Raw genomic sequence first — 14,291 nt, forward strand, 5'->3', positions numbered from 1 at the left:
CGTTGATCGAACCAAACCACCGACGACCTGGTCTTAATTAGAGCTCAAAAAGGCCCACAGGCCGTCAAAGCACTCTTCCTCGGTCCAATAGAGCCACGACCTAGATTTCTTTCCAAGGTCCTCCCACGGCTTATCTTCGTCTTCTAATTGCTTCAACCAAGCCTTCAATCTCCTATCTTCAGCTTCATTCATAGCGATTGCCAACGCCAGGCCTAGGCCTAGGCCTTTCCGTAACAAGGTAGTTCGCTGTTGAGCATCAGGCTTGAGGACTGCTTTCCCTTCAGGGGGTTCCCCGGGTAGATCGATATATTAGTCTTCCTTTCTTTTAGCAAAAGCGGCCCAAGTATGTGGTATAACCGGGTACATGAACTTGGCCATTGCACTGGTCTTGGAGTAGGTATCAGCAATAGGACGGCTCTTGATTCCAAATGGTTAGCAGAGCCCGAGGGTTGCTGGTATACCTGAGCGCTTGATTTTCGCGCTGGCTGATGTGGTCGCGCGAGCTGACTGAGGCGTGGATTGATGGGTGTGTGCTGGATCAGGGAGATGGCGCGAAAGAGCGATCCTGTGCAGCCAGACATTTGGTGCGCTTTATGTGCCCTGGGCGAATACGTTGACCTTGCATGGTGGTGGTAAGGTTTGTGAGCCGGCCGGTATGACTCTCTCGGTGCCGTTCAATTGTTTGCCGGTTTGCTATACCGCGGCGGATGCCTGTGTCAATCTTGTTGTGTACGTGGTGATGGGTATGAGCCATTTCACTTTTGTGACAAATCCAACTGTGGAAGTCCCTCCTTAAGGCAGCAAGTCTCATTGAAGCAGATGAAACAGAATATAGTCGACGCTACAGCGGGTGCAGCGCTTCCTAAAAAAAATGTCAGTTAGTAACCGCTAGTGTTAATGAAAGGATGGGTATGATGCTTACACGGCACTCTGGTGTGTGCTTGCCAGACAGCGGTATCTGATTTTGTAGGACGGGCGCAGCGAAGCTGCTCATGACTATGGGCGTGTCGGGTAGCTCCTCCACTTCTTGCTCCACTGCTGGATGATGCGAATTTGTCTGCCTCGTACTGGCCGGGAGTAAAGTTCCGCATCCGGGGAATAAGGAAGGGGTACTCCTAATCCCACTAGCAGTGGTTATAGATAGCATCGGCATGTTTGATGGTATGGCCGATCTCGTAAAAACGTTTTCAGGGTCGGTTTATCCCCAAACGTGATCCAGATGTCCTCTTGCTTCATCATGATGGAAGTATTAGTGTGCTAGGCCCAGGCCTAGCCCGGGGCACTGGTTGGCCCCTGCAGATCCAGCCTATCCCCCGCACATAGATTCTCCGCCCACGCGTAGATAGCTTAGCTTCCATAGAAAGCAATACACATACATGCATTCCCTACGTGCCCTCGCATAATTAGTTGAGGAATTCTAGTGGAGTTTTAAGCGAGTATCTGAGAATCCTTGTCCTGATGCAAGGTTAAACGGCCGCACGAGTTTGCCAGCCATTTGGTGGAAGACTTGTGAATTATTGCCACGGAATCGTTTGTCCCAGACTGTACGAAGTGTTTTAAACTTGGGAAGTCAAGAGGTTTGTGAGGACATAGGGGACAGTAGCTCTATCAAGCAAGCTTTTGTATAAGTAACATTGGGATCCGGCCCCACCCAATGTTAATTATTCCCTCGGCATTCCACCGCCATTGCCAACAGACTGCTACGTTACAATAGCTACACACAAAACAGAGCGGATAGACTCTACTCGGACGTTGAAAACGAGAAGTTGCTCAGTGCAAGCTCGCGAACAGAGAGATCCACGTGCCAATCCACAAAACCACAACCATGTGCACCTACACACTGGAGCAGTGGATCTGCCCCAAATGCTCGAACATCTCCAAACACAAGCGCATCAATAAAGTCAAATGGTAATTACAAACCAGTGCTGCAAAAGAAGCCCAGAGTCCGACGCCTATTAACTGACAATAATAACCAACTGCCTGGCAATTAGTTCCACTCCCAGCACCTGCAAGGGATGGACGCGAATCGCTTTCAAAAACCACTCGGAGTATTGCGGCTGCCAGCTCTGCCTGGCATGATCGCTTGATCTGGGTTGTTGGGGTCCGGTTTCAGAGGATGTCGATGGAGGAGTGGGTGGTCTTGAGCTTTTACACCGCCCGGATCGTAAGTTCGGCAAGTAATTGGAATACCTAGGTTTAAGATACTTGTAGCACTGTTTTTATCCCGCATTTTTTTTTTAATTAACTGGCTAGTAACTGCGAGAGAATAGCACGGTTCCATGCTGCATTGTGTCTTTCGAAGAGCTCTCATTCGCCAGCCCTGCAACCAATCTCAAAGAGGCTAAAGTAATGTTGATAATTAATTAGTCTTGATTACCGTCGTTGCCAGGCCAAACGCAGAAAGTGCACGGCGGCTGTTGTGGCTGGCCAAGGTTTCGATGACACGGCGTTTAAACGCCGATCGCAGCATGACTGATGATGGCGTCAGCGGAGCTAGATTCACTGCCGGACTAGCGGTATCGGCCGACGTGCTTGTCTAGCTAGCCCCGGGGCTACTTTGGTCAATACCGGCAGGGCTGGTCTGGATAGATCCGACTGAACATAAAAGCAAGCAAAAACCAGACAAGTAATTATGACAATAGCTAACTACCCCTATCAACTTTCACAGCCAAGCTCAGCCAAGCTCAGCCCGCATATAGCCCGGGGCATTCGCTCGCGCCAAGCCCGTTGCCGCAGCTCGGCCACATGGCGCGCACGCATGCTAATGTAGCGCAATAGCCCGTCGGAGTCCGGGCCACAGCCGTTCATCGGAGTTGGCCCAGTTTGGGTTTGCTGGGGGCAGCCACTCAAATTGCACCCCCCTAACCCCCCCAATGATCCATCTTCCAAGCCAGTCCCACGTTTTCTCGGCAGCCAAGGTTCCTCCCAGCGTTTGAAAATTAATTAGATATTATCTACACTTTTGACAGACAACTATAGATGGCCGAAGCGGAGAGAGCCAAGCCGCCACCGGCGCCGCCGCCCCTGCTGCTCCCACCCGATGTTGGCCCACCCAGCGAGTCCAGAACGGACGACGACAGCAGGCTAGCGGAAAAGGTCGAGACGCCATCGCCGACCGAGCCCTCTCAGACATCCTCGGATACGGAAGATGCCGGCGCAGCCGCCTTTCCCATCCCCCTGTACCGCCGGCTGTGGAACTGGAAACCTAGGCCGGCGCGATACGACCCGGACAACCCGCCCAAGTTCACCGTGTGGATGAACATATTGTTTGGCTTTGTGAGCCCTCCCTCTCTCAGTTCCCCTGTTTACCTTCCCCCTTTTCTTCTGACACCCCTCCCCGGAAACAAGGCGTCGTGCTTCACCGTGTCCAACCTGTACTACAACCAAGCGATTCTCAACCGCATGGCCGAGACGTTCGGCGTGAGCTTCGAGCAGGCGTCGTCGGTGGCGACACTGATGCAAGCCGGGTACGCGGCGGGCTTGCTGCTGATCTGCCCGCTGGGCGACATCTTCCCGCGGCGGCCGTTCATGCTGGCGCTGATCGGCTTCACGGCCGCGCTGTGGCTGGTGCTTTGCCTGACGCACTCGTTCGCCGCCTTCGCCGGCGTCTCGTTCGTCTGCGGCGCCACCACCGTCACCCCGCAGCTGATGCTGCCGCTCGTCGGCGACCTCGCCCCCGCCCACCGCCGCGCCAGCTCGCTCGCCGTGGTGGTCTCCGGCCTGTCGCTGGGCATCCTCGTCGCGCGCATCCTGTCGGGCGTCATGGCCAGCTACACGGATTGGCGTGATATTTATTGGTTTGGGCTGGGGGTGCAGTTCCTCGTGCTGGCGCTGCTGTATGTCTTCCTGCCCGACTACCCGTCCAAGAACCCCGGCGGGCTCAACTATTTTGGTATGTTGTGGAGCGTCGCGCGCCTGCTGGTCACGGAGCCGCTGCTGCTGCAGGCTTCGCTGGTGTCGTTCCTGATGAGCGCCGTCTTCACGTCGTACTGGACCACGCTGTCGTTTCTGCTGTCGTCGCCGCCCTACAGCTACTCGTCGACGGTCATCGGCCTGTTCGGCCTGATCGGCGTGATTGTCATCGTGTCGGCGCCCATCTATAGCCGCCTGGTCATCGACCGCGTCGTCCCGCTATTCTCGGCGCTGCTAGGCTTGACCATCGAGCTAGCCGGGCTGGTGGTGGGCACCGTGACGGGCTCGACACACGTGGTCGGCCCCATTATTCAGGCCATCACCGTCGACATTGGCGCCCAATTCACGCAGATCGCCAACCGCTCCGCCATCTACGGCATCCAGCCCCTTGCCCGCAACCGCGTCAACACGGCCTACATGGTCGCCGCCTTTTCCGGCCAGCTGACCGGCACCGCCGTCGGCAACAGGCTGTACGCCGAGGGCGGCTGGGTTTATAGCGGCAGCTGCAGCAGTATGTCAGCCTGGGCTTGTGATTGTGCTGAAAACTGACACGAGTATCAACAGTTGCCTTCATTGCGCTTGCTATCCTCATCTGCTTGGTTCGCGGCCCCCGGGAAGAGGGGTGGTTTGGCTGGTCTGGCGGCTGGGCTATACGCAAAGACGACTGGCCATCAAATAAACGGGACGTGCCGGCAGAAGGAACGGCGGAAGAGGGTACAGTCCACAGTAGCAATGCTCAGCCGCCTATGCCTGCGCAGGCCTAAGTTGCTGGCCGTCGTCAAGTAATTAGTAGGAGTTCACCATAGTCTAATGTCTATATGCTCTCGCTGTAATTAGTCTAATCTCGGAATATTAATTAGCGTGGTACCTACCTCAGATAGTCGGGAGTTTGTCGAAGAGAGCGCCGCGTCAAATGATGCAGACGACGTCTCGTTTGCGCCCATGTTTGGCCGGAATGGGACTGGAAACCCCTTCGCAATAACGGGGTTCTTAACCAAGCCCTGCCAGCAGTCGCTAGCACCGAATCTAGGGCCATTCTCCATAAAAAGATCCTCTTCAGAGAACCTCACTACTATCGGAGAGCCTTCCAGTGGGTAAGCACGGCTCATATTCATGACGCTATATCGGATTGAATTTTGATCCAAGGCCTCCCGCAAGGCGGCGCCGGCCCAGGCCAGAGCCTCGGTTACCTCGAGAATGGAATCAAAGAGACCCGCGCACTCGACAGCAGCCACAGCGCCATTATTGATACCTAATATAATCTCGGTATTATCAAATAAAGTGCCTACACATGAAGTTAGTTAACTGGAAAAAAATGTGGGAAGATTGATACCGAACAGCGTCAATAGACGAGTAAACCAACAAGCAAAAGAAAAAATGATAAACAATCACAGCCACAACAAACTCTCAACATCACTCACGTTTGATGGCGGTGCCTGGGGGTTTTGCAGCCGCGGACGCGATGGCGTCCATGACAAGCTCACCAACCAGGGGCCATGTCTGTTTGACATACTGCAAGCATGGAAGCAGTCGCGGGCTATCTTCAGATCCACTAATTGTCACGGCTGTGAGGAGTGAGCTGGCTCCATCGTACCCCTGTTAGTTGATGAAATCCCGGGGGTCCCAGAACAATTTTACCTATAGAGACTGTGGGCAGAGCGCTCTGCTTCCACTTGCTTGGGGGAGAACGGACGAAACGCAGGTCTGCACGGCGCTCAGGACATGGGTATTCGAATAATCGAGGCGAATTGTACGCTGCACTGCAGCCGTGAGCCAGGAGAATGCAGTCGTTTTCACTGTAAAGTCGATCCTCGCCAAGCCAGAATCGCCTAGTTCGTCCTCCTTCACACCCCACGACATTTTGGTGATCGCGGCATCCTCGAGTTCAAGGTTGTCCATAGCTAAGACCAACAACGGCTGAGACGCAAGCCAGTGGACGACCCTTTGCGCTGTAATCTCTTTGCCGGCAATGCTTTTGTCATGTTCTTGAGAGGGCGTCTCTTCTTCATTGTTTGAGGCCCGTTCTTGATTATTGTCCTGTTCTGCATCTTGAAGAAATTCCGCCGCTGCCACAAACGCTTTCGTAATTCGACTACGACGCTCCATGAGTTAGATAGTACACGAAACACAAAGAAGAGAGGTGCTCACAGTGTATTTTGTCTTGCAAATTTAGCCACGGCCTTTCCGCGGGCCGAGTTATCTTCCAATGCGAGCCGGAGCGTGAATGTATGGAGCAGGCGAGGCAGGTTCTGTGCAACTTGTGGGCATAATTTCAAGGACTGACTTTGCGTAGACTCCAAGAGACACCGCGCAAAAGTTCCGACGTTTGCCCTGACAAGATCTGGGGAATGATCGGATGATAAGTTATTGGTTATGATAAATATAATGTCATCGGCTAGGATAGAGATACTGTCGTTTAACTTGGCCTGGCTGGCTGCCGGGGATTGATGTACGTTGACTGTAGTTTTGGAGGCAGAACCGTAGCCCGAATCTGGGAGCGTCGTTGTCCCCACCGAATGGGATTGACGTGGTCCAAGCGAGGGTTCGTAAGGTGTCGTGGTCTTCGGGGGTTTGTAGGTCCGCCGTGCTGATGCCTGGCTCCCTGGTTTGTTGGCCGAGTTTGTCCCCAGGTACGGGTCAACTGGATTCCTGTAAATTTCCTTGATACAAAAGAAGCACCGTGCCTTGCTACAGTGTACGCAGACAAAATCCGTGTTATAATGGTTGATCGTTCCGCATAGGCAGCATCTCCATACATATCCTCGGGGTTTAGAATTAGGCATTTTCGTCGAATATTTCAACCGAGAACCCGAGAAGTCGTTCGAAGCAGCTCTTTGGTATCGGCACTAGATCGTAGTAGATGACTACCGCGGGGTGCCGGAGTAAACTGTTGGAACGAAATTCTGCAGTATTTAAATAGCGCAAATAGATGTTGGGAGCGCTCAAGGCTTCGTCAGAGCCTGAAGTTGAGAGTATATCAAGTGTGGTAGTGATCACGGGACCTGGAGGGCGTCATTGCGCAGCTGCTGCTTGGAGGCTGTGCACAAAGCATATTAGGTCTAGCTCAAGGTGAGTACATCAGGAGTAACCGCCCCAACATTAATTACTTTATGCGCCCATCCAAGATTCCAAGAACCTGGTTTCCTTCGACGTGCTCTTCTAGTGCTGGGGTAACAATAGTCCTATGTCATTAAACTCCAACAAAAGAATTTCTAATGCTACACCCAGCTTCCCCCGACTAGAGAAAGACGCTAATCGGGCTGGCGTTATCGTCGAACCCCAAGGACATGCACGTACATGCACTTTCTCGCTGCAGACCAATCACGCGAGTCCCAAATCCCGAGTGGCGAGCTCGCAATCAAGAGAGGAGAACACAATAAGAACGCCACTCGCATGGTCTAGACTGGATTTTGTGAGTTCTGCTGTGCTCTTCAGATTGCCGTGAAATCCCGCCAAGAACAGCAACAAGACAAAGGGTGCGAATAGGGCCCCGCGCAGTATAATGTCGTATTGCCGGGCTCTTAAGCTCTTAAGGCGGAGGCTGGCTGACCTATATTACCCTAGCGACGGTATGGCGGGAGTTGGTTGCCTGTGGGCTGGTCTGTCCCTCTCGCCGCTCACGTCGCAAAGGGTTTATTCAGCTGAACGGAGTCACCGTAGGCGAGCTTGCGGGCCGGAGGTAGGAGTACCGTGAGGGTGCCAAAAGTTTCTCGCACAGCGATTGGCCAGTTTTCGTCCATGTTGAAATGGACTCGAGGGACTGGTCGATCGGATAATCCTCGGACGTGTTAAGCCGTTAAATGCCGCTTTGCTGTCGTGAGGCCGTTATGGATCGCCTTGGGGGGATCCCAAATTGCAGCTTTGTAAGCTGCAGGAGCGCGCCGCAGGGCAAAAGCGCCGCAGGCACTGGGGGTCCTATGGGGCTTGCCCCCTAGAAATCCAACAATTAGACCACCAACATCGAAATATGGAATTATCACGAGAATTTGTTTTGGTGGTAGAATGCAACTTTCTAGCCAACCCCCCCCCCCCCTCAAAATAAACCACTTTCTTCCTCAATCTCGCAATTCAATCTCAGTCAATCGCACGTACGATTTGTCGCTTTCCAGCTACAGGCAGACACGCCGAATACTTCACGATTATGACCATATCAATCCCTACTATCACTAGGAACGTGTGTTTTTCGAGCCGCAGCTCCCACGACCCGATGCGCCAAGTCCAAGCGCGGTGGCCAGCCTCCGGACCGCCCGATCCTCCCTATACCTAAAGAGATGCCGAACGACTAGATTGCTCTAGAATACAAGAGATACCGTGGTTATAACTTGGTTAAACACAACCAGCACTCCTTAGCCAGCTACCCATTCTGTAAGTGAGGGCAGGTACGCCTGATCGAGGTGGTCACGATGTGGACAACGAGTAGAGCGACAATGATTGGTATTGGTGTGAAACTTCAACCTGGCCCTCGCAAAGGAAGGGGACGAGGGCCACTGCTTATATATATGACGGAGTGCTTGGGCTAGCGGGCGCGAGGTCGTGACAAAGGAGTGAGGTTTTGGCCCGCTGGGTGTGTGTGCAATCTGGTCGTGGTGTGTGGGTGTGTGGGTTGGGGTTCTTTCCTTTCGCATTCCCTCGAGCGAAGCGAGGACAGCTCACCGCAGGCGCCGCCAGAGGCAAAAAGACGAGAAAAAAAGAGGCTCCGTTCAGCTGACCCCTTCCTGACCAGTCAGGTAACCTATTTTATCAAGCTCTTGTCATAAAAAACCTGATTGCAGGTCCAAGTATTTATATTCTCGTCCGACATGAGCTACCTCCAACAGATACGGCGGGAGCCGCAGCCGCTAGAAACCAGCGCCGTTCCGTTTGTCCCGTTTCCCGTGCGTGTCGGCGGACGAGCGCGTGCCGACCGGCGACGAGGGCAGCGACCACGAAAGCGACTTCGCAAAATCGACCCAACACCGCATCCACCCGCCATGGCGGACTCGAGTCTGGGTCCGGTTCCCCTGGACGGCAGCAATTGGAGTCTTGTCGATATTGCTCTTTGTGGCCTTGATGCTGGCCATCACCATTGCGGTCGACGGGACAAGCGTGGCGAGCTAGGAGGTCTCGCCGACAGTCTTGCTCGCCGTCGCCTCGGCCGCCGTTACCGTCCTGCTCAACTTTGCCCTCGCCCGCGGAGCAGCCGTGAGATGGTGGTTATGGCCACACACCGTTCGAGCCGTGTGCAGGATCTTCACTGGCGATGGGCAGCAAGCCAGGGTGTTTTCGATGCCGGCCTGAGCGTCCTGTTCCGAGGTCCCAGCATACTGGCAATCGCCTCCTTTGTCACGCTCGCCGCCATCAACTCGCACCTGTTGCAGCGGGCGCTCTCGGTTTAGACCGGTATAGTCTCCGTGGTTGACTTGGACGTCTACGCTGCGCCTCGCCTCCCTCGAGGATTCACCATCTACGCCAACGATGAGTAGCTGCACATCCCGACCGACCGAAATTCTCGCCAGCCCAATAATAGCATCGACGGGGCTCGTGCGACTGGGCTCAGCAGGGGCGCGGATCGCACCAGCAATTAGGCTAGGCAGGAACACTCGGGGACTATACTGCAATTTTCCCATCCTGGTCGATGCCTGGAAATAAATTAAAGTACGGTTGATTTTGGGTGCAAAGCAGTGTAGGAAATTTGGCTGTGTGCTTTCAATTGTCAAATGGGTGCCGACCCCCATGATGTAGCAGACTTTCCACTTCCCGTGGCGCCGTCATCCCCATGGATCTGGTCTCCTTTCTGGAGAGAGAGTAGATATTACCATATGCTCACTGCTCTCATGTGCCAATAGAAGAGATGAATAAAAAGCTCTACGCCTTGACTAACGTATTACGGAGGCTCGAATCTCGGCCAGCGTGAAATTTAAACTCAAGATCCGACAAGGTTCACAGCCTTAGCCCATGATGTAAACCGGCTTCCTCCCAGAATCGAACTAACCAACTCTCTTCTTTCTTAAGAGGATCCAATGACCCGAGAGCAACTAGTCAAGCATCCACGAGCCGTCACACTTGCTTTTGTCACGAATGAACCATGGATACCAATCACGGCATAGCCAACATGCGCTGCCGGTCAACAAGCCCTCGGATTTCCTGTCAAGGCTTCCAGACCATTTGCATAACAAATAATGAGCCAGGCGGACCACGCTAGTCTTTTCTGTCTGCAGCGCATAAGCCGTGTCTTCGTCCGGCTGTTCGGGGATGAGCGTCTCCGCAGGTTTCACGACGACTCTCCCGTTAAATGGCGCTTTTACCTCAAGTCAACACCGTGGAACACGGAGAAAATCCCAGACTCACTGAGACCACTCTTGCTTCCCCTACTGCGCAGGGACTTGTACTGCAAGACGTGTTCCAGCACAACTCGTCCCGTGAGGCCCGACGCAGGCTATTAGAAGGCACCTTTCTGTATTGCTCAGGCTGTAAAACTGAGCACCCGGCATGTCTCTTCTCCATGGCGCAGCGACACGGCTCTTCCAAGACGCCCATCTGCATAGGGAGAGAAGGGCATGTCCACGTCTGCGACCATCTAACAATCTCGTGGGCAACGATACAAGAGTCCTTGGATGCCGGCGAACCCAGTGTCTCATCTCATTTGGACCTGACCTACGACCACGCGAGTCACGCACCTAGCGTTGCAGTGCCATGCGGCACCGAAAAGAACCGCGCGGTCAGGGTTAGATTTGAGAAGAGAGGTGCGCATTCTATGTGGCATGGCAAACAACCAGGGATTTTGATTTCCTGGTGCTCCCACCACGACCTTCCTAGCCTTCGGCTCAGAGGCGGTCTCGCCACTGCCGACCGACCTGCATAGCGCAGTCGATTCTGTTCGCCGCGGTGGCGGATCGTACCTCGCTTCCCCGGCGAGGGGACGGCATCTTGCAAGGTAAAGGGCCTATTTCGACCCCGGACATTGCCAATGTCCAAAGGAATATGTCTTGCCCCGGCTATCTGGATCATCCCTGAATGAAGGAAAAGGAGGAGGGAAGTCGCAAGAGCCAATTCATTGTTCCCAGCACAGTCCCGAACACCCAGCCCTCACCTGTGACCACAAGGGAAACTGCGGGGACCATGCGAATATCCTCGAGCCCCAGTATGGATTGGAGGGCCGGGCCATACTCCGCACACGAGATTCGTATGGGCTCTGAGAAGACGACGAGACACGTGGGATCTACTGCTGCGAAGACGAGAACTGCGTCAACTACTACAAGTCCCACTACATCAACTAGGGCAAGAGAACTTAGAGAAGGGCACCCGTCAACGCACACGGGCACATGGACAGGGATGAGCCAGCGTGGTTGCGAGCATGGCACAAGCTGACGGGACCGAAATCCGATCGTTGGCCTCAGGAAGTGTTTCCTCGGCAGCATTAGGCCAAGCTCAGCGTTACCTCAATATAGAACAGGTCCATTCTGGAATGCACTAGACGCGGCAACGATCCCTCTTCTCTTTGTCTGTCCGTTGAAGAACAATCAAGTAACCACCAACCACTGATGCGTTTATTTCCACAATACAATAAGGTCTTTTCTTTGATAGCCCCTTTTCTTCCCTCCCTGACCGCTTTGAAGTAACAATGGCATTGACTGGTCTTCCACTGTTAATCGTCGAATACTCCCTATAAAATTGAAACCCTGTCGCCCTCTTTCGTTCAACACAACTTTCTTACTCCATTACCACCACTAATTTCTGCTGATATAGACATTTGCATCGGTAGCATCAACCCCAGACACAAATCCAGATCCGAGTTGAAGCATAGCCCAGAACAGAAATCCGAGTTGAAGCAAAGCCCAGAACAGAACAGCAGAATGGCGGATTTGTTAATGGATTTGGACCTCGCCGTGCCCGATGCCCAGCTACTCCTGAGCACGGTTCTACGGGCGCCTCCCGCGCTGCAGCGGGGGCAGGTCTACGCGTACACGTCGGAAGCCGACAAGGAGTTCTTCCACCAGGCGGCATCAACATGGGCGTTGCGCGGGCTGCTGGCTGTGCTCGGAGGGCAGGCCCTCGGGCCCGAGGCAAACGCACACATGGTGACTTCCGTCGAGAGGCTACAGCACCCCAAATCGGTTGCACGCCGCAACCGGATCAAGCTCGACGACGAGTTCGCGGGTCGGTTCCTCCAGGACGTCGAGGCGCGCTCTACCCCGTCTGACGAGAACGGGGCTGCGCGGCTCACGGTAACGGTGCCCAGCACAACCCTTCGTCTGGACACGGCCGAGCGCCTCGGCGATGTCAGCATCACGCAGCTGCTCGTGCGCCTCGCTGTGCGCGCCCACGTGCGCCGCGTCTTCACGCCGACTTTGTTCATGGCGCTGGACCAGAGCGATTGGCTCCTCTCGCGCCAGCAGCGTGACCCACACGCCAAGCCTCTGCGCTCCTTCAGCACTCTGGCCGGGATCGACTTTGCCGACGACGCCTGCATCCCCGACCGCGTCCCCAAGGGTGACGAGCAGGGCCAGCACGTTGTCGAGCTCTACGGGCTCAAGCTCGCCCTGCGCGATGTGACGGACGCCCCGCGCGATGTGACGGACGCCCCGTCGTCGGCTGTTATGACTGTGCTTGTTGTTTTGTAAGTTCTGCCCCTATCCAGTGTTGCCAACGCAGTGTGTTTAGATTGAGCGGTGGTTGTAATGGTAAGTAATTGAAAATTACTGCCTTGTTTTAAGTTGATGCAATAGAGAAAGCAGAATGAAAACCAGAAAATAACCAACCATAATGGCTGGCTCCCGTGTTCCTTGCAAATATTCAATTTTCCCGCCTGTGACTGCCGAACGCTGACAAGACTCGAATTCGCCTGACCAAACTGAAAGGAATCCCACCATACATCCGCAGTCTCAATTGAGATGCTTTGTAAACCACCTCACAGCCTGCTCCTCGGCCTCTTGGTAATGCTTGAGCATGTTCTCGTTGAAGTAGTCGACCCTGACAGCGAACCCATGGTTGGCACCAGGATACACGACGACCTCGGTATCAACAACACCCTTCTTGGCGTCCCACGCCTTGCGGGTCAGGGCAACGTGCTCCATGGTCATAGTGACGTCCTTATCACCGATGGCGAGCGAGGCCGGGCGCGCGACCTTATCGACGTCGGCCGGGAACTTGACGACGCTGGGGTGGGCGATGAAGATGGCGTCGACGAGCGGCTTGCTGCTGCTGCTGCTGCTGCTGTCGCCCGATGACGTGACGCTGTCGGGGTGCGTCAGGAAGATGCAGTGCTTAGCGCCCCAGCAGAACCCGGCGGCGCCGACCGGCAGCGCTGCAGTGGTCTGGTCGCTGCGTACTGCATCAAAGAACGCCCGCACGATCGGCCACGACACGGCCCACCGGTTGGAGAACAGCCACGGCACCACGTAGTAGGCGATCTGTGCCACGTACCACGGCTTGCGCACCCAGCCGACCACGCCGGACTTGCTTAGCAGCTTAAACAGCACTTCCTGTTCCGTGGTTAGCTCGATTTCGTCAAATTAACCCGTGACGCGCTAGCCAAGGAGTCTCTAATGACTAGATACGAAAAGAAAAAAAAAGAAAAGAAAATGAAAAAAAAGAAAGAAAAAGATTTTGAAAGAAAAAAATGAAAAAAGGTTAGGAAATACCGTCAGCCAACCCGGCACGCCCCGCTCCTTCATAAAGTTGGGTAGGTAGACGAGGAAGCCGCCGCTGGCGGCATACTGGTCGGCCAGCAGGCGGCTGTTGACAAAGTCCCAGCCAAAGATGTCGGACACCATGACGACGAGGCCCTTGGGCGCGGCGCCGTCCGGCGGCGCCGCTACGTACGTGTCGAGGCCGTGGATCTTGGTCACGGTCCCCGTCGGCGTCTCGGTCCGCACGCGCCCCGAGAGGCAGTCGGGACACACCATGCCGGCCGCCGGAGGATATTACGTGATGACTGACACGGGAGAGGAAGGAAATGTTTGCTCGACAATCGGGATTCGGAGCCGGGATTAATTAGGATGTGGAGACCGCAGCTGGACCTGTCTCAGACCTAGGCACGATGATTGAGGTCTTGGTTCTCTATATAGGTCTAGACCCCATCCGTCGGGGTTGGCCGTCCTTATCTCCCTCCCCTCCCCCCCCCCCCCCCAAAAAAAAAAATCTCTCGTGAGCGGTTTATTTGTCTGATTCCCGTCGTCCTGCAACAATTCCAGTGATTAGCTGCTAGTGTGTGTCTTATCGTGGTCCTGCCCGGAATCGGGGCTATTCCCGATGCGTCGCCCTGCAGGTGATCTGCTGCATGACCAGCCGCCGATGGTGGTGCTAGGCAGCCAACTTTCGGGCCATTAGCCACGGGGTATTTCTCGGTGCAGTCTCCCGTGGGGAATGCAACCTCGGGCTTGTAATTATTGAACCACGCA

The 14,291-nt window shown here is 54.6% G+C and overlaps 4 protein-coding genes across 4 annotated transcripts; 3 read left to right on the forward strand and 1 right to left on the reverse strand.

Annotated features, from left to right (window-relative positions):
* Positions 1-2,619: 2,619 nt before the first annotated feature.
* B0T26DRAFT_711500 (major facilitator superfamily domain-containing protein) lies at positions 2,620-5,026 on the forward strand. Its single transcript, XM_060442044.1, has 3 exons — positions 2,620-3,276; positions 3,349-4,423; positions 4,477-5,026. Exons 1-3 carry the CDS (start codon positions 2,980-2,982, stop codon positions 4,674-4,676), a joined length of 1,572 nt encoding a protein of 523 aa, XP_060296770.1. The 5' UTR covers positions 2,620-2,979; the 3' UTR covers positions 4,677-5,026.
* A 3,685-nt stretch (positions 5,027-8,711) lies between these two features.
* B0T26DRAFT_676209 (uncharacterized protein) lies at positions 8,712-9,287 on the forward strand (the record flags this gene model as incomplete). Its single annotated transcript, XM_060439946.1, has 1 exon — positions 8,712-9,287. One exon carries the CDS (start codon positions 8,712-8,714, stop codon positions 9,285-9,287), a length of 576 nt encoding a protein of 191 aa, XP_060296771.1.
* Positions 9,288-11,744: 2,457 nt separating this feature from the next.
* B0T26DRAFT_676210 (uncharacterized protein) lies at positions 11,745-12,631 on the forward strand (the record flags this gene model as incomplete). Its single annotated transcript, XM_060439947.1, has 3 exons — positions 11,745-12,508; positions 12,553-12,572; positions 12,606-12,631. The coding sequence occupies 3 exons, from the start codon at positions 11,745-11,747 to the stop codon at positions 12,629-12,631; spliced, it is 810 nt and encodes a 269-aa protein (XP_060296772.1).
* A 135-nt stretch (positions 12,632-12,766) lies between these two features.
* Positions 12,767-13,886, reverse strand: B0T26DRAFT_855214 (dienelactone hydrolase family protein). Its single transcript, XM_060447684.1, has 3 exons — positions 13,533-13,886; positions 13,120-13,373; positions 12,767-13,089 (listed from the first exon to the last, which is right to left on the reverse strand). The coding sequence occupies exons 1-3, from the start codon at positions 13,794-13,796 to the stop codon at positions 12,774-12,776; spliced, it is 834 nt and encodes a 277-aa protein (XP_060296773.1). The 5' UTR covers positions 13,797-13,886; the 3' UTR covers positions 12,767-12,773.
* Between the last annotated feature and the right edge of the window lie 405 nt (positions 13,887-14,291).

Source organism: Lasiosphaeria miniovina (genome assembly GCF_030549165.1).
Source record: "Lasiosphaeria miniovina strain SMH2392-1A chromosome Unknown B0T26scaffold_4, whole genome shotgun sequence".
NCBI lineage: Eukaryota > Fungi > Ascomycota > Sordariomycetes > Sordariales > Lasiosphaeriaceae > Lasiosphaeria > Lasiosphaeria miniovina.